At 37.8% G+C, this 22,912-nt stretch overlaps 1 protein-coding gene across 2 annotated transcripts; it reads left to right on the top strand.

Moving 5' to 3' along the window:
- spock3 (SPARC/osteonectin, cwcv and kazal like domains proteoglycan 3) lies at positions 1-22,612 on the top strand. Of its 2 annotated transcripts, XM_023956812.1 has the most exons (12): positions 1-134; positions 280-402; positions 11,875-11,883; positions 11,977-12,016; positions 13,143-13,251; positions 14,435-14,543; positions 15,273-15,381; positions 15,580-15,693; positions 15,769-15,990; positions 18,430-18,492; positions 18,586-18,723; positions 20,416-22,612. In XM_023956812.1, the coding sequence occupies exons 2-12, from the start codon at positions 280-282 to the stop codon at positions 20,577-20,579; spliced, it is 1,200 nt and encodes a 399-aa protein (XP_023812580.1). In that variant the 5' UTR covers positions 1-134; the 3' UTR covers positions 20,580-22,612. The 2 variants fall into 2 exon arrangements, with proteins under 2 accessions (XP_023812580.1, XP_023812584.1); XM_023956816.1 differs by lacking the exon at positions 11,875-11,883.
- The last annotated feature ends 300 nt before the right edge of the window (positions 22,613-22,912 follow it).

Raw genomic sequence — 22,912 nt, 5'->3', positions numbered from 1 at the left:
TTCGCGCTCTCTGCTGCGCACAGACAGCCGGTGCGGAGAGTCGGGGGGGAGGCAGGCAGGAGAGAGCTGCTAACGCTGGTGACAGATAAACGGCAGCGAGCGCAGACAGTCTGAGGAGCAGCGGATGCGACAAGGTGAGGGCTGGAGATGCGCCTCTGTCCCCTTCTATTCCCAGCCATTCGACGATGGAGCGTTTGTGTTGTTTATTTATTTATTTTTATTGCAGCCTGATGATCCGATGTCCTCTGTGCGCGTGTCTCCGTTGTTGTGTGTCCGCAGATGCTGAGAGTCGCCTTGCTGTGCGTGTGCGCCGTCGCCTTCGGACGCGCCTCTGCCCGATCCGACAGCGGGAATTTTTTGGACGATAAGTGGCTCACCGGAAGGTGGGATAAATTCAGAGATGTAAGTATTGTTTCTGGATTATCACCCCCACGGATACCCCCCCCCTCCCCCCTCTAGAACCCCTCCCACTCCGCTCCCTCCGTCACACAGCCACCCTGGTTGGTTTGAGATCATGCGCTCCTCGTGTCAATGGCAGCCAGGCGACGCGTCACGAGGTCCGTTGTTGTTGGTTGTCACTCGCTCTCCAGTCGCTTCACTGAGGCTGTAAATTAACTACTAATAATACATTGCATGAGTTTTGTTGGTTTCGTCTATGAAAGGCCTCAGTGGCACATGTGAGGCATCCTTACAAAGGCCCAGTAATTGTTGACAGTCAGGCCACACCAGCTGGTGAAGGATGATCAGCTGCAAAAGCTGGAAAGATTCATTCAGAATAAATAGGTCTTTTGCACCTGAACATTAAAAGGATTCAACATGGAAAGGAGATCTAAAAAATGAGAGCAAATCCCACTGCAGAGACTTTCTGATCCCCATGGACGTATTAAAGGAACATCCAAAAAAAGCTGTTTTCCTGATTACCTGGAATGTTTTTCCCTTGATTCTATCAGTGTAACAACCATTTAATGTGAAGTGGTGGCTGATTATGTTGCTACCTCTAACCAAGCATATTAGGGGCCACCATCATGCTGCTAGCTCATTACAGCCCATGGTCTGACTTTGTGATCCTGCTGAAGGTCCTACAGTTGCTTTCATATGGACCATAGATTTTCCAATGATAGTATAGGAAATTGCTGCTCCTTTCATGGGATGGGCTTCATGCTTTAAGGTTCTTAAAGGTGCTTTGACACAACACCTGTATTTTGTTGACAAAAGAAGTGTGGAAACTCCTTCGCATCCCTTTGGTTCTGTCTTTTGCAAAATCTTGCCCCTAGCTGTTGGGTAAATTGCTCTATAGCGCTAGAATAGGTGGATGCAGGCTTGAACTTGCACTCACACATGCACTTACAACAGTCATTGTAACATATTTGTGTTTGAATTAAACACGAACACCCTTTTTTTTGCTAAATATGTGGTCTGATAATATTACAAAATACCTGGTCCTTAAAGAAACACGCTCTTATTCTGAAGTGTTATATTCATTCATGTTTTTTGCAGGGAACTGAGCTTGAAATCTTAAAAAAAAACATGGTGGATATTCTTCTTTTACATGTAGGACAGTCTTGTGGGCCGTTTTCTGTCTGTCACAATGAAGCATGTCAGGTCAGAGGATGCATCTCAGCTTGTGAGCTATAAAAGTAGATCTCACTTCCTGAGCTGCTATGACACACAGTCTGTTAACAGCTGATAGGTTGACATGCTATTCTTTGTCCTGTGGCCCATTAAGTTAAGCCCTTGTATTTTTAAGTCATGTCCTTAGCTCTTCTGTAGCATTCAACACTATTCATACAGAAAATAACTGCACTGCATAGATGAGAACATGGGTTTGGTGATGCTACTCTGCTCTTGCTTGAGCTCCATTGTAGAGTGATGTCAGTCTGATGGATAGATCTGTATATAATGGACCACATGCATCCACACTGTGTCACAACACTGCCACATTCCATAGAGGCTGAGCTTGTGGGTCGATGAGCACAGCTTCACCAGAATGACACCCAACATGCAGCACAACCTATCAACACTCACGAAAGGGTTTAAAGTGTTGCTATTTTTAAGAAAAAAAAAAACATTTCATTAACTAATAGCAGCTTTATATTTCTGGCCAAAAATTGATTTATCATTGCATTATGGGATTTATCCAATTTGCATGTATAGATTGTAATTCTTTCAGGGAAAACAAAAAACAAAAAACATGTTTGTTCTCTTTAATAAGCAGCTTCCGTTCACATTTACCCTTAATTTCAGCAGTATCCTTTCAGAAAATAATCACAGCAGCCTTTGTTTGGGATAAAATCTGTAATTGTTATCAAAGAAATGACTAATGTGTAAGATTTCAATTCATAGTCATCCTTCCAGACATTTTGTGCCATTGTAAATCCAAGTTAATTTCCGTGTTAAGTGCAGAGGATGCACTGTTCCTTTCATCTTCCACTAAAAGCTGTAAGTGGGCCTCATGCTAAGTGCACTAGATAGAATCGTTGCTGCTGAATTACTGGAGTTCCTTTAAAGAATGGCTGAAGAGTCCTGAGGCTGCTTCTTTTTACCAGTACCATCTCCGTTTTTAAACATTTTTCCCTTCCTGCCTGACCCTAGATAATCTGCAGGAGCGCCAGAGTGCAAAGATAAGCTACTGCGGAAAATAATTGCAAGAATGGGTGAAAAAGGATGATGAATAACGTGCGATAACCGGCTCTTGATTGCACGGTATAGCGCAAGAGCAAAATCATGTATTATGTAGACATGCATCTTTAGGGCAGATAATACCTTTTCCATCCCACACTCCCTTCTTGTGTGTGTGTTTTAGGTTTGTGCATCTGTCCTGTGTTGTTTGTGTCCTGGAGTGTAAATGATGTAGGAAAGGTACTGAGCTTGAGGCCTTTTCCACTTCAAAGCACCTAAATGTGAGTTTGTGCGTGTTTGGGAGAGCACGCATGTGACAAGCTGGAGCAAGACGAGCCGAGTCAGGACAGTAAAAGCATACATGTATTCCTACTGTTGGAGTTTGAAGAAAATGGCAGGGAGAGTTGGAGAAGTCTTATGGGAGCAATTTGCAACAGTAGATCCCAAAGTCAAGGTGAGAAAATGAACAGAATATCTTGTACAGGGCTGGTAAATTCATTTTTTACTGTTAAAACAAAAACAAAATCAACACGTTTCTAATATCTGATAAAGATTTAGGTATTTAGTCGATGACATGATCTAATTTTTGATGTTTTGCTATAAGAAATGTATGTAATTCAGTATTTGTGAACACTTCTGTGTTTGTTTTAATTTGTTGACTTCAATTCAATTCAATTCAATTCAATTTTATTTGTATAGCCCAAAATCACAACAACAGTCGTCTCGATGGGCTTCGAAGTAAAACATGAATTCAAAAGGATCATGAATACAAAGAGTTCAATAGGAAAATACTAAAATGAACTAACAAACTGACTAAGCTATACTGGCATCCCTGCCCTTAGACCCCCCTTCGCGGTAAGGAAAAACTCCCAAAAAAAACGGATTCCGGAAAAAACGAAGAAACCTCAGGGGTGCCCACATGAAGGAGGGATCCTCCCCCAGGACGGACAGGCGATTTACCAGAACTCTTAGAGAAGAATTAACTTATCTAAATCTACAACTACATATATAAAAGTCCAGCAGACGAGCTTCATCCAGCCGTGGTTGTGGGGACAGTCAAAGGCGCGAGTCGAGCCGGAGACAGGAACCACAGCCAGGTGTAGGAGCAGGAGCAGAGATGAGGTACTCGTCAGGTACAGAGAGAGACAGAGATGAGCTGAACAGATCACAGCAGGTGGAGCGGAGCAAGCGAGGTACGGTCAGGAACTGGAGCACGGATGAACCAACTGGAATCTGGAAGCACTCCCACTCCCCAGGAGGGGAGAGGAAAAGAGGGACAATACATGAATCGCACTGTACCAGACAGAGACATGGAGAACTAAATGATAAATTATGATCAAGAATAGAGGAGAGGAAGGGTAGAAGTAAAAAAGGAAAGAGGACAGAACCCAGAATAAATGATAAATTATGATCAAGATAGAGGAGAGGAAGGGTAGAAGTAAAAACAGGAAAGAGGACAGAACCCCAGTGCACCATAGTTACCCCAGCTTCAACTTCTAGCAGCCTTTTAAAAGAAATAGTTATTAAGTTTAATTTAAACAAATTAACATTAAGTTAAATAATCTCTGAATACTAACTAGTCTGACAATAAGCCTGTCCAAAGAGGAATGTTTTAAGTCTAACTTTGAATGTAGAAACTGAGTCGGCCTCTCTTACATGAGCTGGGAGTTTATTCCATAAGACAGGGCTTGGTGACTAAACGCTCTACCTCCAACCGTACTTTTACTAATTCTAGGAACCACAAGCAGTCCTGCATTTTGCGAGCGAAGTGTTCTCATTGGATGGTAAGGGACTATGAGGTCCTTAATATAGGACGGGGCCATTCCATGTAAGGCCTTATAGGTTAACAGGAGGATCTTGAACTTGATTCTGGAATCAACTGGGAGCCAATGGAGCGAAACTAACACAGGAGTGATGTGATCTCTTCTGCTAGTTCCAGCTAACAATCTAGCTGCTGCGTTCTGAACAAGCTGGAGACTTCTTAAGGAACTCTTAGGACACGCTGCTAACAAGGAGTTACAGTAATCCAGCCTCGACGTAACAAATGCATGGATGAGTTTTTCAGCATCACTCTTAGAAAGTATATTTCTGATCTTAGCAATATTCCGCAGGTGAAAAAAGGCAGTTCTACACGCCTGAGATATGTGAGCCTTAAATGATAATCCTGGTCAAGTAAAACCCCAAGGTTTCTAACTGTGGAATTGGGGGCTATACTTATGCCATCCAGGGAGACTATCTGAGCAGACAGAGTATCTCTGAGGTTTTTAGGACCAAGTATAATGACCTCAGTTTTTTCTGGGTTCAAGAGGAGGTAATTAATTGTCATCCAGGTCTTGATGTTTCTGATGCAGGCGTTCAGTTTCTCTATCTGGTCATTCTGGTCAGGCTTCATGGATAAATACAACTGCGTATCGTCGGCATAACAATGAAAATTAATGCTGTGTTTCCTGATTATGTTTCCTAGGGGTAACATATAAAGCGTAAACAGGATCGGTCCCAAGACTGAGCCCTGTGGGACTCCATAGTTGACTCGAGTGCACTGAGAGGAATGGCCATTTACATTAACGATCTGATACCTATCGGACAGATAGGATTTAAACCACTGGAGAGCAGATCCTCTGATCCTTATGTCCTGCTCTAATCTATGGAGTAAAATACCGTGGTCGATAGTGTCAAAGGCTGCACTGAGGTCCAACAGGACCAGAATAGAAAGTAGTCCCTTTTCTGAGGCCAATAACAAGTCATTAGAGACTCTAACTAGTGCAGTTTCCGTACTGTGGTGAGGTCTAAACCCCGACTGAAAGTCTTCAAAGTGGCTGTTGTCCTGTAGGTGGCAGTAAAGCTGCTTAACTACAACTCTTTCTAGGATTTTAGAAATAAAGGGCATGAAGAGATCAATCTACAGGCAATTTTGTTGTTTTGAGGGCCTGGCCCCCATAATGCAATGTTGTCATTGCTCAGCCAGCTGTGCTAAAAGAGACTAACAGACAGATTATTATGTCATCATAGCTTTTTCTTTTAGATTTTGGTCCAAGCTCGATACAAAAAACAATTTGATCAGGGATTTGAAGAGATTCCTGTGAAGATGCAAAAAGGCAATCCAAAAACAGGAAAGAAAAATTGTTAAAGCTGTGATTAAACAAGACTTTTGTCATTTTTTTTTAGCTAATTACAAGAAAGAAAGAAAGCGATTCCTATGGAGACAGTTTGACGGTTTCTGTCATGCTCTTTAAAAATAAAAAGAATCTTGTAGCAAACAGCATGGGTTTGTTCACTGAGTGTTAAAATGATGAAAGATTAAAACATACAAAATCAAATGAGGCAAACCCGTGCGACCATTCAGTTGAAATGAAACACTTTATTACTCATCCTTAACCCATCCTTAATTTCTTAGAAAAAGGCTCTAAAGGTTTGTAGGGACAGGATGAGGGGAAGTCCAGATGCAGCAGATGGTAACACTAGTCCAGCATCCCTAATGGCATCACCTCATGTCAGCCCCCAGCCGTGTGGAGGAGAGGTACAGGTATAGGCTGCAGTCATTAGGGTTGAGCCTGCAGTCAGCCTTTTTTCAATTTTATATCTATTTTACTGATATAGTATTATTTTTTAATCATATCAATGACTTTTATAAGTAAGATAATCTGCTTATATTTTGGATACTTCATTGCCATGTTGATTTCTAAAAGTTATTTTTTACAAAATAATTTAAGTAATTCATCTTTGTCATGTGCTTAATTGATATTTCAAGATTCTTAATTCTGTCTGATAAAAGCTAGGAACCGGATATTGATAAATCATGTAATAAAATGGTTACAGTAGAACAGGGGTGGGATTATATAAATTCGCTACCTTCCACTCCCTTTCAAGCAATATTTAATTTTATGTCTAATTATTCTAAGTTTGATTAGTTATTGTATGAATGCATAACGGATGACTGTTGTTTTTGTGTATTATTCCTATTTGATTGCTTGAAATAAACCATTTCAAATCAAACCATTAACCCTTGTGGTATCCTAGACACTTTACCATTGGGAGTTGGGTCATCTAGACCCACAAGACAGTGCGCTGAACCTTTTTTCTTCAATGATTTGTGATCTTCACTGGTGTCCATGGATTACATGAAATCTTTCCACCTTTATCCACCTTTGTCATGGTAGGGAGAACACGTCAAAGTAAGGGTGGGGTCATCTAAGATAGCACAAGGGTTACACAGATTTGAAGGAATGCAATTCGACTAATAACTTTGCATGCAGTGTGCACAAGAAGATAAGACAGAAAAGGCCTAATTAACATTTCATGACAGCCATAGGATTTGTACAATAAATGCAAATACATGTATAAACTAAAATGATAGGAATGGTTGTATTTTCAACTTTTAGTGTGAAGATCAGGGATTTAGAGATTTTTTTCTAGTCTTTTGTTGAGTTTTGGTTGGTTTCAAGTATAGCTTTAGCATTCAGGTAATGTTTGAAGATGTGCTTTTCGTTTCAGTTTGTTATTCCACAATGTATCAAAGAAGTTTTTTGTCTTTAGGGTTTTTCATCTTCACACATTGCAAAAACTGAATCTTAAGGAAGTAAAATACCCTTGTTTTTTTTAAGAAAAACAATCTTATCAAGAAAGTTTTTCAATAGCAAAATCTTAGTTTGAGCATGTATTAGTGACTAGAATTTTTTTATAATAATTCTTGGTTAAAACAATTTTCTGGGCAGATTTCTTTTTTGTTTTTCTTATTGAATGCCATCTTTTTTTGAAATCTATTTTAGCGAAGTAAAATGAAATTAGTTAAGCTTCTGCCATTTTGTCTTATTTCTCCCATTCTCTTGGTTGCCAACAAACACACTGCATGTTCATAATTGAGCTTTGTGCAATCATTTCGTGTGTTGTCAATAGAAGAAACTGTGAAATTGCCAGCAATCATGTGAGATTAAGTACAATGTGCTTTTGTTCAAGCAGGATGCTGTTTAGCAGAACAAATAACAACTTTTCTTTTGTTGTTTTTCTTCGATATAGCCATTTTCTTATTCTGTTTTTGTGCATCACTTGATGTATTTGTTCACATTTTAAGAAAGTAGTATTTACACCTATTGTGTAGATAAGTTCTGATGCAGTTATTATATTCTGCGTGGTTATTTCCAAAAATGACAAATGGATTGCAGAACGTGCTTTGCTAGCACATAAACAAACACTTAAATAGGTGTGCAAAAATGTTACAATACTAAAACTTACTTAATCTCTGAATTAATTTTCTCACAAATGTAAAAGATTTTTTTTAATTATTCAAAGGTTTCTGAAACTTTGTGATCAGAAATTAATACCTAAAAATGTAGGTTTTAAAATGTTTTACCCACCTATGAACAGATAAACAATTATACATTAATATAACATAAAAAATAGAAACTGAAATATTTACCTTTCCATTTGAATTCAATTTAATTTGTAAATAAATGTGATATAATCATTTGATATCAAGGTAAATCCCCCGAAAACTTTCTGTAATGTGAATATTAAGACATAAAATACTTGTGGCATGTGGCCATGTGGGAGAGGCTGGTTGTGAATAATAAAGAAAACATGAGAAAACGGTGAGATTAGAAGAAAAGGTTATAGCAATGAGACAGAATCAGAGACAACACGGTGCATTTTTAGTTTTGACAAGATTCCCATAGATGAAGGAGGAATCCAAAGAGGGAAATCTCTGAACTCACACTAAGGTCAACAACAGCTCACTATTTGTTAAGCTCCTTTTACTCTGGCATTAGCCTACACCCAAGAGTTTCTTCGACATGTCCCTCTATTGAAAGCCAGCGAATCACTCACCTCTGTGCATACTTAGTTTAGCCCACAGAGTCACATTTACAAGCTACAACCAGCAGTTCTTTTCTAGATTACAAGTTCACTGATCTGAATCTTCTGATTGTCTTAGCATTTTTTGAACATTCTAAATACCCACTCTGATAAAAAAAAAATGTATTTGTGGTGTTTTGAACATGTTCTTGTAGCATTTTTATCATGATGGAGGACATATATAAAGAACATTACGCTCAAAATTGCATTTCTCAGTATTTCTTTATCCAAATAGTTGTGAATTAGGAGCAGATGAAAGAATGCTGTTTGAAAAAGCTTGTAGAAATGCTTCAATGGCAAGCCACTGGCTCCCTGCTTCGCTGCATTGTGTGACGTCCACTTGTAGACAACTAAATCCATGGACATGTCGTTTTTCATTGTCTGAGTTGGCATGCATGAGTTGGAAAGCTCCAATATTCCTTGCCATTTTTGTTGCACCGCTAATGTTAGTTTGGCATTGTGAGTGGCTGTAAGCTAGCAGGAGAGAATGTAATAAAAGGATGATGAGAAGTGGGGGTGGGGTTACTATTGGCCAACGGTCCCAGTCGCAACTCAGAGGTGAATTTCTATTAAACCACCGCTGCAGAAACTGCCCTAGAAAATGACATTTTTTTTAATTTTGGCTAAAAAAAAAAAGACCACTGGGAACATGATCAGAGATGAACTTTATTTTTTTGCATTTCCAATGATAAATAAGAAGAGCAAAAATAAAATAACTGCGACAGACTGGCAACCTGTCCAGGGTGTCCCCTGCCTTCGCCCACAAGTGGCCGGGATAGGCCCCGGCAACCCCGTGACCCCGAAAGGGACAAAACGGAAAAAGATGAATAAATGAATGAAAAAATAAAATGGAAGAAATTCAGGGTCAATGGGGTCATTTGAATGCTTGAGAGCAGGTTTTTCCTGTTTTGTATCAGTACTTTCTCCTTCATAGAGACTTTTTTGGCTAAAAGTGGGGAAACAAACTCACATCCTGCCTATCACTTTAACTTAAATTCTGCCAACTCATTTTTAACACTGAAAGATGGAGGGTTCTGTCTAATAACAATATAAACCTTAAAATCCTGTAACCTCTGTCCTTCATTGAAAGTCAATACTCCTATATAGTTGCCCTTTTCTTGCATTGCTAGTGCAACAACAAGCAAACACACTGATCTATATTTTTGCTATCCAAATTAAAACAAATAATTTTATTTATTTGTATTTTCTTTTTAAAAAGACTGTTTTTGTTTAAAATCTTTATTTGGTTGCTCTGAAACTGACAGCTCCAAACTGCAGGTATAAAGGTAACTTCATAAATTAGGTGTGGGCGATACTGAGGATTTGGGTATCGATTCTATTCCAAATAATTACAGGGCCAGTATCACCAATAACAATACCAACAGCAATACTTTTTTCTTGAAATGTTATAATAATTTCGGAAGTGCACAATTTTTGGTAATTAAATATATATAGAACACTGGGTAGAGACTTTCAGCAAACAAAAATGTTAGTTAAATAATTACAACAATCTGAACTGAACATACATTACATTTTGAACACTTATAGTAATAATAGATTACTACCATAATATTAAGAAAACAGTAACTAGTGCAGAATAAAAAAAGGCAAAAATGTAAGTATAACAGCATCACAAACATTTATTTAACCATAAATAAAGGCAGTAATAAAATATCAAAGTCACTAGTGAAAAAGTAAAGAAAAGCAACAGTGTAAGAAATATAAACAACACAACACAAAATCCTGCCATTGGTGCAAATGGTGGGGCAAAGTGTGAGCAGCAGCGAGAGAGGCGGACAATGTTGCTGAATCCGGCAACTTCCCACACAAATTGACTGGGCATTTACTCAAACTGGGCTGTTTTTTGCCCAATCTGGCAACACACAACACGACAGTGACAGTGCATATTGAAGAAAAACTGTGCCAAAAGTTTAGAAAGCATCGGTCTCATCATGCCAGTAACAATACTTAACCTTGGCAGTGATACTATTGATACATCTTCACCAAAGACTGCCATCACCAACTCATCTACTTACTGTTCTTAGCAATGTTGTCACTTTAACCATCTCATTGCTCTTTTGCACTATTTAGATTGCTGTTATTCTTCTTATTATTATTGTTATTTTGTTTTATTATTCTATAAGCTGATTGCACTGTGGGGTGAGAGGAAAGAAATTTCATCTGTGCTGTATGTCATGTGTATGCAGCATATTTGAAAATAAAGCTGACTTTTGACTTGACTTTGATACGCCCACACACCCCTATCATAAATCCACTATACCACCCAGCAGGGCAGCTAGCAGCACACTTCCTGTCCTGCTGTGTGGGGCAGAGTTCACTTTTGTGCTCAAAAGTAATCAGCTTCTTTTTTACAGAAGGTCACCATTTTGGTCTTACACAGCTTACAACATAGTTGAATATTGCTTTTTATAGTCTTAGTAAACTTTTGTTCTTTGTTATTGTGCATTTAACAAAATTGAAGCAAAAAATGTTGGTGGTTTTATTCAAAAGCATAATTAAGAGAATTTTATTTATTTATTTATTTATTTATGTTCATTTGTGAGATTTTTTGTGTGCAAAGCTTAGTTAAGGGAAAAACATTTCTGTTACATTGAAGTCTACATTTTATGGGCTATTTCAAAACCTCAGACACGTATTTCCCTAGCTCTTTTCTGGTGCGTACATTTTGAATAAGCTTTTGATGTACAAAAAGGCCTGCCTACATTAGTTTCTAAAATACCCTTGAATGCATATAAGTTTAATCAAAGATTACAAGTACATCAAAAGTACATCAAATCTCTAAAACTAAAGGACAAATCAAGCCTAATACACAGTCATATGTGAGAAAACAACCACATCAATCTGTTGTAAAGTGAATAAAATTTTTTTTTTTCTCAAAGTTCAGTTTTTGCTAAAAATGTATTTTTTTAGATCTATCTAATACACTTTGGTATCATCTGTCATTAGAAAATTACAAAATAAATACTAAGATTAAAGCAGTTAGAGGATACCTAGTATTTTTCTTTTGCACATTATTTTCCTTTTGGCTTTGTATATGCAGCTGCAGTACACGCAGTATACCTTTCTGAGATTGTACTTAAAGTATTTATGTAAAACAGCTTTTTTCTGTATCTAGACAGGTAAATATTGGATTAAAGGAGGGTCAATTAGAATTATCTGGAGTTTGATTGTTCCCATTTAATTGTTGCTACTGCACTAAATTGTTGGAATGGTTGTTGACCCTGCATGTCTTTAAGGTTCATTTTATTGCTCTACCGGTACACATATAGACTAAACAGTTTAAAAAGTCTATACTTTCATTTTTTTTAAAACCTGAAAACATTGTTTGTGGTGAATAAATTAGAGCTAATCTCCAACTCTCTATCTTTGTTATGCTTTCTATCAAAGGAAGTTGAGGTTTGTATGGCTTCCTTAATATTGCTTTGTAGCCTTTCTATTGTAATATATTTGAAGTGCTATCTGAAAAACATTATTTGCATGGTTTTGCAGGAGCCTGGGACGTGGACTCCTTCTAAGCCTTTCGATCAAGGTGGGTGTAAATGAAAGAAAGCAAAGTCATGTGATCAAACTGAGTATGCAATGGACAGCAATATTTAAAAGTTAGTTTAAAAGATGGTCAATATTCATTTTTTATGTCATTTTTATATCAATTTTAGGTAAGGATGAATCAGTGGTAACACAAATAAAAAAAAAAGACGTCAGTCTAACCATAAGTGAAGACTCAGATAATGCTAAACAACATCATTGTTAATTGTTAGTAACCCAAACCTATTTGATGGATGTAAAACTAAGTAGGAACTAAAGTAGTTGAATTTATGATCATTTTGTTGACATAATCTGGATATAATCAGAATTTCATATCAATCAATAAACTAATTCTTCATTGCGTCCATCAGAAAATATAATCTCTAACTTTAATCTGAGTACTTTAGGACGTGGACACATCCTCTCACTTCTCACTGTATTTCCAAGCTGACGCACACATACACACACTCAGACAAACACACTCGACTGGACATGAGGGAAACAAAAGCATTATGCTGCACGTTGGAGGATGGAGGCAGGATAATCTCCTAAAGCTGCTCAGAGATTACAGTAAGGTTCTTTAGAGCAGAGGTCATTCAGCAACTGTTCCGAGAACAGCCGAGGGCTTTTGATCCTCTTCATAGGTGTCTTGCTAAAAACCAACATGAGATCATCAAAACTTTGATTATAAAAACCGAAAAAAAGATCATGCCATCTGTTTCAGATTAAAAAACAAATCTCAGCCTCAATGGTTTCATATGATTCTCACAGAGATCTGACTCTGGGTCAGTTTGAGGATCTCTGCTGGAGCACACATGAGGACTCAGTGCAGGCTGATCAAAAGTAGCCTCTAAAACCAGTTCCAAGTTCCAAGTCCAGTTCCTGTTTTTTTTAGCAGTTTTATGGCTCTGAGCAAGCAACCCATTGTTAGTGAGTAAACATCGAGCGGTATTATCTTTACATGTTGCCTAAAACTTCAAAATTAGGATTACATCATTTATTTAAAGGATCAAACACTCATCTGAAAAAAAAGCATTATTTTATGAATACATTTTTTATCAAATTAAGGGTTGTGCTGTTATAGATAGGCATCCAATGATTATTTTTTTATCAACATCCTCTATATTTAGGTCTTGATCCTGCCAAAGACCCCTGTGCAAAGATCAAATGCGGCCGGCATAAGGTCTGTGTGGCTGAGGATTATAAGACTGCCACTTGTGTGAGCCAGAGGAGAGTTAGGTAAGAACGCACCTGGAAACACACAGATACACTCTAGTGCAGTTTGATGCAGAAGAAAACCACTACTGAAATATATTTCAACATAAAAACCATAAGAGCAACATAAAAAAACCAAGAAAAAAAGGAAAGTTACTTTGACTTTTGATTTAAAATATAATGAAATAGGGAAAATTAAAAAAATATTCTACAGCAGGATGTTGCTTGTAAAGGTACTGTCCACTCCATTCATCTTTTTATCTGTTATAAAAGAATTCCCCATGGTCTTTTAATTATGATGATGCAGTTTTTAGCCAAATTTTAAACAAGTGTGTCATTTTCTAGTACATGCAGAATGACAGGACTTCATTAAAAAATTCTCTATAAGTTGTGGGCAGAACTGTTGCGCGAAGTAAGCCTCATTTCCCGTCATCCATCTGTTGACACGCTCTCCTTTAAGTTTACAGCCCTCACAACCTCAACCTAACATCACGGTGAAACAAAAATGGTGAGCCATATTGGAGCTACCCAGGAGTTTTTAAAATGCCCGCTCAGACGAAGAAAACAAAGACAAACATGGATCTAGTCTTCTGTCTGCTCCTGATTCACAATTATTTTAATAAAGAAATACTCAGAAATCCAATTTTTATTTTCTGTCCTTTGAATATGTCCTTTAAGATCAGAATAATGACACAATAATATGTTAAAAACATGATTTTCATTGGAGTTGTTGATTAATAGAAAACCAAAACACTTTTTTAAACACTCAAATATGAACAAATGTATCTTTTTTTGTCTGGTTTTCTGTTTTCCTGGCACTCTTATGACTGCTTTGGGACAATATGGCCTGGTCCAGTTACCCAGGCACTGGCACTAACTTACAATGGCGAATGCAAAGTCCTGCCAAGTGAAATGAATGGGCTTTGTATGTCTGTGTGTGTTTCTGTCTCCAACGCCTCAGACTGGACACAGGACAGTAACACCACACTGACCTCGTTTTTCATTCTAACACAATTCCCACAACACAAAAAAGTAAAACAATAATAATCACAAATAAATCCTAAATCCTTTTCTTCTTTCTGAAATTGATGTAAGCGTATTAGATTACATTGCAGATAAAACATGCTTGTCTTTTCCAACAAGGCATTGTAATTAAGTACACATTTGATGGTTTCCTTTTTTTTTTGTGATGTGATTCTCATTTCAGTTTCAAAGATGCCAGTTTGTACCAGAGTCCAGGGTCTAAATGCAAACCGTGCCCCGTGGTTCATCCCTCGCCCGTCTGTGGAAGTGATGGCCACACTTACTCCACAAAGGTACCTTCACAAGCAGACATGCAGTGAGCTTATATCAGTCCAGGACAGGTAGACTACCCTCTGTAAGTACAGGATGGTGAGATTTTCTGTTCGACCTGAGCCGAACTTGCTCTTATGTCATGCAAACACAAGCAACTGCAGGCACATTAGATAAAGGTTTAAAGGCAAGTCTCTGGAGGAACATTTTGGGTCCTACATAATCTGGGAGCTGATTTGATTTTGATGTTTTTAAAATGAAATGTGTGTTTCATTTTACTAGATTGTTTTTGTTTGTTTTTTAAGCTGGCTTTTTTTTAAGGATGTTCTAAGGATTGTTCTATCAACAGATTGAGGGCTGTGGGGTTGATGTAACTTGAGATGGTTGCAGGACAGGGAGAAATGTGACAGCAAACAGAAAATAGTGTCCTTATTCATTTTCTGAATATTAAGAAAATCAGATTGCTTTACTTTGAGATGCATTTTATGATTAACCTTTTTATGTGAACCTTGTACTTACACAGTGCTGACATACACAAAAAATGTATCTAATTTAAGACCAAAGAGATTTCTTGAAGAAAACTGTTAATCCAGGAAATATGTTCAAAACAAAGCATCTCATGTGCTTTGGAGGTGAAGGAATCATTTCCTGCCTTTAAGTGACTCATTTTTTGTTGTTTTCTTCTGACACATGCTGATCTTACTTCCTGTTTTTTTGTTTTTGTTCCATCTGTCTCTGTTGCTCTCGATCAGTGTAAGCTCGACTACCAGGCATGCATCTCAGGAAAGAAGATTACTGTGAAGTGTGCTGGCATGTGTCCCTGCACCTCTCAGCCTGAAAAGAGTTCTGTAGAAAAGAAAGGTACGCACTTAGACATCAATCAGTACAGGCTAAGCAGGGATGGCTTGGAGGGCAAATCATATCTGCTTATTAACAATTTCTCCAGAGTTTAGGCTTTCTGAAATGTTAAAATATCGTTTTTAGACTTAATTTGAATAAGCTCAAAAGAGAAGAGGCAGCAGCCCTTTGTGAGTACAAATATTTGTTATTGTTTCTCAGTGTGCAGTGAGTCGGAGCTAAAAGAGGTGGTGAGTCGCCTCAGGGACTGGTTCCGAGTGCTGCATGAGAATGGCAACCACAAGAGAGTCAAGATCCAAAAGCCAGAGAAAAGCAGTGAGTCACAATCCCCATTTCCCACCACATCCACTTCACCAACAAACATATCTCACCTTACGCGCTTTCCCTCAGAGTTTGAAGTCGGAGCGTCACCTATTTGCAAAGACCCCCTTGGGTGGATGTTCTCCCGGCTGGACACCAACTTCGACCTGCAGCTGGACCAGTCAGAAATCAGAAGCCTCTATTTGGACAGGAACGAGCCATGCTCTGATGCTTTCTTTAGGTCATGTGACACTCACCCCGACAAAGTCATAACCAGCTCCGAGTGGTGCACAGGCTTCCAGAGATACACAGGTACTGGTACTACATCTGAACACGCTTCTCTTCAAGCACAAACTCTTGTTTTGTAGAGCAGATGGAATCATGGTTTTAAGTAAATGTAAGATACGGACACCTGAATGCCAAAAAAAGAATGAAGATGCAGTATTTGCTTTGAGGAATTTTCTGAAGAACAGAGGTCAGGAGGAGCTGCATTATGTTTTTGTGCGTCTAGAGAATGTCTGTTGCAGATGACAAAGAGAAGAGCTGTTTTTGTATGAGAAGGTCTGGAGTGGTGGCGAAGTTCATTGGAGTTATGCAGAACACGTTTGAGAGCTGTAATGGAGGTGTGACGGATGAGTTCAAGGTGGAGGTGGGGTACACCAAGGATCAACTTTGAGCTTCTTTTTGTATGCTGTGATGATGAAGAGACTGACAGATACATTTAGACAGGAATCTCCGTGGATCGTGATGTTTGTAGATGTCCTTTCTGTGGGGAGTTTGCATCTTCTACCCCAGCGTTCATGGGTTTTCTTTAGTCACTTTGGCTTCCTCCCACTGTCCAAAACCATGCTTAACAGATTGCAAACTCTAAATCATCCCTTAGAGGAGTGTGTGGCTGTCTGTCTCGGCGTAGGCCGGTGATGGACTTGCAAACTGTCCAGGCTGTACCCTGCCCTCGCCCGACAGAAGCTGGGTAGGCTTCAGCTACCTCTGTGACCCCGTATGGGACTAATCAGGCATAGAAAATGGATAGATGGATGGATGCAGCAAGACAGAGAATCTGTGTGTAAATGAGAATGACTCAAGGCTACAGGGCGCAGAGGGGAAGAAGGTGGGGAACTGTCAGTACTTAAGGCTCGACAATCCACAGCAAGAGAGAGCAGGGTAAAGAGGTGAGGGCAATGGGTGGAGGAAGGTGTCAGATGTCATGTGTAATAAAAATAAAGTGTCAGCAACGAAAGGAAAGGTGTACAAGGTGAGAGCAGCCATGTTGTTGATTTAGAGACAGTGGGTCCATGAAAGACACGGGAAGCAGAGCTGAAGATGTTGAGATTTTCTTTGATAGTGGCAAGGATGGATGGGATCAGGAACGAAGACATCGGAAGAACAGCTCTTTAACCCTTAGCAGTCTCTGCACTCACCAGTCCGTTTGCCAATCACATTGGTGGTTTACAATGACATAGAAATGACTCCCACATTAGTATAGTTTTCATTCAACATTTAAGGTAAAGGTTTCAAAAAGTTTGTGGCTTTGACATTTTTGATTTAAAATAAACAAAACAAGAGGTGACTCACCTTGGAATAAATTCCCGACACTTTGAATGAAGCTCCACGCAAAGAAATTTTTCACATTTATTTGACCTTGTCTTTGCTTTATTGTTTTTGGATTTATACATTTTTCTCTACATGTGAGATTGTTGTTATACAACATAAAGTTTTCATATCTATTTGGGATTTTTGCTATAAAAAAATGACAAAACTTACCAACAGAATTAGATATTTCTTAGTAAAGTTTTAGGTTCAGTGTGGAGTTATTGTATAAAAGCATGAAAATTATCTATTAAAAAAAGAAGCTGGGGTTGTACTAAAAAGATTACCACCAAAAACTGCCGTAAAGGTAAATTATATGAGAACATTTTAAAGTAATAAGAAAAAAAATGGGCAAAATGGTTCCTTGACATCATCAGTCGGAAGCAGAAATTATACGACGCAAACCCAGAAGTGTTCAGAATTGTAAAAAACAAAAAAACTTTTATTTAAGCTTATTAGAACGGGAAAATCCATAACTGTCGGGGGCGCCGTTTAAAAGAAAGGTTTTTTTTAGTGATATGAGGGAATTTCCAGCTGGGTCCTCTTGAAAAAAAAAAGCGTAGAAAATAACCATGACTACTAAAGGTTAAGTTTAGACTCATCTATACTTGATTCTCACCACCTAAATGACCCTATTGAGCATGAACCTTTTATCGCTTTGCAATCTACCTGCAACACATCATATTTTAGCCTTCTGCATAAAACATGTTACTAGAATTTATCAAAGGAAAAAAAGAAAAATAAAGGCTTTTTTTTATTAAAACGACTTTGCACCTTAAAGTTGAGAACCAGCTGGTAAAACACTTGAGTTTGTCTTCATGTTTTGCTTTGTTTTAAGCATAAAAAATGTGTTCAACTTTCTGCACACACATAAAAGAATCAAGTCACCTAATCAATCAGAAAGGCAGTTTTCTTTATGCACCTCAGTGCTTTGAAGAAGAAAAAAGAACTACTATTATATGGGATCAAGGATTAAAATCTGATTTTAGATTTTTCAAAGAAAGAAAATATTTTGGCAGATGAGTCATCAGATTCATTTGTGCAAGTAAAGGAAGCAAGACGACGGAAAATACTACAAAAAAAATATAAAAAGCATTCAAAGACAGACAGATGCCTTTAAATTTTCACACCGCATTCTTCTTTTTTGTCTCTCCCATTTAGATTCTCCGTGTAAAGCAGAGCTGTCTAGTATGAACAAAAAGCAAGCTGGGAAGAAGTTACTTGGTAAGACGTGCGCAGAATCACAACAAGCATTCACAAACATAGCTGCTGCTCCTGGTCATTGTGTGCTCCTGTGTGTTTTGGCTGACTCTGTAGGCCAGTACATGCCATCCTGCGATGAGGAAGGTTACTACAGGTCTCACCAGTGTCACAGCAGTAGCGGCCAGTGCTGGTGTGTCGATCGCTATGGCAACGAAGTCGCGGGCTCACGCACCCACGGTCCTGCAGACTGCGGTAGGCAAAACACTAAAGGCGGTAGCGGGTGTCGGGTTTCTGAAATTGAATGGATGCAGTCAGATTTGCTGATTGAAGTGTTTGGAGGAGGGAGCTGCTTCACAGGGAACAGAAGCACTTTTAACACGACATGAAATCAAACAGTTTCAAAATAAAAGCACACTTTTCAGCCAAACCGATCTGAAGTCTCACAAATTTTTTTTTTAAACCTAAAGCGTAATTATGTTTAAGAATTTTTTGAATGTCATTAAAAGTCCCCTATTCATATGAACTCATTATATACTTAGAGTGTGTCCAAATTCCCTCACTACTCACTATTTAGTGCACGATATAGGGCAGGGGTCTGCAACCCTCAACACTTAAAAAGTAAATTGTACAGTTTCTCATGACCAAAACGGAGAGTGAGCCACAAAGCCACATTTCATTTTATAGAAAATACAACACCATATTTCTGCTTTTGTGACCATTATGCAACTTTTTTATAAACTATTGCTTTCAATATTTAAAATAATTAAGTTAGAAAAAAAATACCAAAAATACAAACCAAGTTTCTTTTACCTTTCATTGCTAAATACACATTCATTTCGAACTGAAATTCTTCCTCAAAAATAATTGTCTTGAAGTAAAAATGTAAACAAGTCAACATTTTTCATTGTGACAAGTCTATTTTAGTGTGCTATCATCTGTTTTCTATATGTGTTTGTGAAATTATCTATTCTGAAATATGTGAATCTTTTGTAAAATTCAAAAACCTAACTTAACCTAAATCAATTACTTAATAAACAAAAACAATGCAGTACTTATCAATTCAAATAATTAGCATTTTCTATAAAGCCAGAGAGCCACAATGGAACAAGGTAAGAACTGCATATGGTTGCAGACAGCTGAAATATGGAATTTGCCATTTTGTTGGGATGTCCAAATATAAAATTCCAAAATCCACTGCCCTGGAACTTTCCCAGAATCTCTGCGAAAAACCAGTGTGCTTACTAGATTGGCTAATATAGACCTTAAATCATTGCATTGAAACCATTTTTCAATAGAAAAAAATCATTTATATTTCATTTTCTTACATTTTCCAAGTTTTCATAAGAATACAGTGAATTCATAGTCTTTGTAGGCTTTTACTTTAGGAAATGGGTGACATATTTGCCTTTAAGAAAAAAAATGAGTAAGATTGTGTACAAATGATGTTAAAATCCAGGACTGCATAGTCCCACACTACTGTCTGTTAGGGTTCAGGAAGAATTCATATATAGTCTTAGAGAAACTTCAACAAAAAAAAAAATGGTTTTACCCATCATCCCCTGACACAGAACACGAACTAAAAGATTTACTGCTAAAACAAACAAACAAAAGAAAACAAGGAGGTTCTCATGCTTCATTTGTAATGCTATGCATTTTTTTTCCAACAGCCTATATAGGTTTCTACATTTTTGAAACAGGAGGGGAGGCTAAGGGTGTGAAGGACATGAAAAACAAAAAACAAACGCCTTCAGCAGAAAAAAAAAGGCAGAGCAGACTTTGTTTCAGGTGTTTGTGCTTAGCTTAGATAACCATCAGCATCCTGTTGTTCAGACCCGAGGACAGACACGGCTCTTCCGATGAAAAAAAGAGCCTCCTGCTGTTCGCGCTCATAAATTGCGACGCTCCCAGTGTTTTCTTCATTTTTTTTTGTTTTGTTGCTTCCAGGTGTCACTTTTGAGTCTTCTGGGGATCTCGGCAGCGGCGACTCGCTGTTCAGCGACGACGACGAAGACTCGTTTGTCCTCACTGATCAAGCTGGTATGGATGATGAAGATGATGAGGATGATGATGGGGATGATGATGATGGCAATGATGAGTACTTGTCATAAATTTTTTTTAAAGATAACAAAAAAAACATACTTACAAAAAAAGAAAGTTTGTAAAAACGTTTGGTCAAATTGCACGTTTCTAGGTGACTCAAATCTTTCATTGTTCTAACAGCCTTTGGACTACTGTCTGTGTATTTTTTCATCAGTTAAGAAAAAAATAAGCTATATTCCAGGACAAAAAAATCATTTCTATTCCTATTTATGTAGAGAATATGGACAGTTAATGGCACTTGTTCAAATGTAAGTCAGCCAAACCAGAGAAAATAAGAACTGGTTGACAATCAGTCCATCACTTTGGATTTGATTACAGGTGCAGACCTTTTTTCCTTCAGCTGATAGTCCATGTCTTTCAGTGTCCCCCATCTTTGTGCAGCACTCTAATGGCTGAGTGTGTTGAAGCCTAAGGCACAACGTTAAAGAGATTTTCCCCTCCTTCAGTCCTCCATCTTGCTCCTCTCCTCCTCTTACACTGTTGTCCTTATCAGATGTTCCTATGTATAGGTGGGATGTTGATGATGTAGATAGGAGAATATTGCACTCTTGAGGTTTCTTTTGATCTTGATTTCTGTGACTGTAACCATGTTAAGAAAAAAAGAAAAGAAAAGAAAAAAAAAACAAGATAAAAGTTAGACATCGGAAAAACAAAGACAAAAAAAAGAAGAAAAGAAAACTCAAGTTAGATAAGGGCCAGAACCGACACGTCAGATGTTTTTAATGATCAACACGTCAGATCCTCACAAAGGATCCGTAAGACAAGGAGAAATTACTGCTTGGCTTGTGGTGTGTGGGTGGGGTTTGGGTATTATCTATTTTTGTAATCTGTCTCTGAATGAATCCATAGTAAAAGAAGAAAAAAACAGATTTGTCTTAGCTTGTCCACTCTGTGATGTTATTTCGGTTTACAGAAGCTGAACTTTTGAGGAACTCAAAATATACAAGAACTTGAAGTTGTTGTTGTAAATTAAAAAAAAAAAAAAGGAGAAAAATTCCCCTCAGGTCTGTACAGATAAAATACACTCCAACAGGTTGTCGATCCGTAAAGAAAAGCTCATTAGAGCTCAGCAGAAAATGTGTTTGCATTTTCGCACGTGATGAGATTTTAGCACACAGCATAGGAGGACAAATATCTTGCACAATGAGTAAACCGCAGAGCCATGCAGACCTGCTGAAGATACAGAGTAGGGATTAAAAGGCTAGGTGTGCCTTTCACTGGTAAAGACAGCTGGTGGTGATGGAGGAACAAGCATGCTTACTGGACTGACTTAAACTTGTCTTTATACCGGATAAGAGTAGCTTTACTCTTAATCCTATTTGGACTTGAGTGTGGTTTTTTTTTGTTTGGGGTCTCTCTTGTAAAGGTGTTTACTCGGCCATTCATTAGATGTTTTAATTTGTAATATAGGATTACTAGAATGTAGAGAAGCACATCGATGCTTAGCAGTTAGGGCGTATAAACACTTAGACTCTGCTGGATATGAAAATGTTTTATATATATCTGAATATATATTATACACTGGCTAGGGGAAACTTTGGTTTAGACAGCTTATATGACAAAAAAAGGGTGATCCTAATACATTTTTTGCTTTCACTGTGTTTTAAAAGCTTAGTTTGTACCTGATCTGCTCTAAAAAAAACCATTTTTTGTTCAAATCAGAGGCAAAGGTTCAACTTTTAGCCAATATGTGGGTATTGTTAAGAAAACCTGGGATCAATTTTTCACCAGTAATTTGGCTCCATTTTGAATTTCTGTCAACTTTTCCTTTAATAGCTTGAGAAGTGCCATCCATTTTTTTCATGCCCTTCATCGATGCTTCTCCCACTGAAATCCAGCTTCATTTTATAGAATGAAAGGTGTTTCTGTCATGGCGTGATAAGCGAGAGTGATGACATGCAAATCATTTTTGAAGACCTCAGACACTGTAGCCACTCTCAACAAATCACACATCACAGCTCTGATAGATCTAGGTTATGATACAGATGCATTTTTTACAGTGTATGTATGTTTTGCTGAAATAAAGCTATATTGTCCAATATGTCTTTATTGTGGGTTTATTTTGTTAAAATACTTTTTTTCATTTTGTTGAGGTTGTATGTGTGACTTTATTCATAAAAATACAAATTTTAGGGATTTTGTAAATTAAATAAGATAATTTGACATTTCTGAACACTAAATGTTGAAAATATATAGCTATATTTTTTATTTGCTTTGCAAACAACATTTTGTACAGTATAAAAAGGTGTCTCTATGTTTTGGATAAAGAACCCAAAAGAGAAAGTGACTTCAGTAAATAATGAATGTTCATTTTCACACACTTTCCTTTCAGCTGTAATGT

This window comes from Oryzias latipes, chromosome 1, assembly GCF_002234675.1.
Source record: "Oryzias latipes chromosome 1, ASM223467v1".
Lineage (NCBI taxonomy): Eukaryota > Metazoa > Chordata > Actinopteri > Beloniformes > Adrianichthyidae > Oryzias > Oryzias latipes.
The sequence above is the reverse complement of the archived record's forward strand: the minus strand, read 5'-3'. Positions and strand labels throughout refer to the sequence as shown.

Excerpts from the sequence above, each read along its gene's own strand:
- spock3 (XM_023956812.1), top strand. The coding sequence starts at position 280 with ATGCTGAGAGTCGCCTTGCTGTGCGTGTGCGCCGTCGCCTTCGGACGC. Across the intron at positions 15,694-15,768 it reads CCAAAAGCCAGAGAAAAGCA|AGTTTGAAGTCGGAGCGTCA; the intron begins GTGAGTCACAAT and ends GCTTTCCCTCAG. Across the intron at positions 18,493-18,585 it reads AGCTGGGAAGAAGTTACTTG|GCCAGTACATGCCATCCTGC; the intron begins GTAAGACGTGCG and ends CTGACTCTGTAG.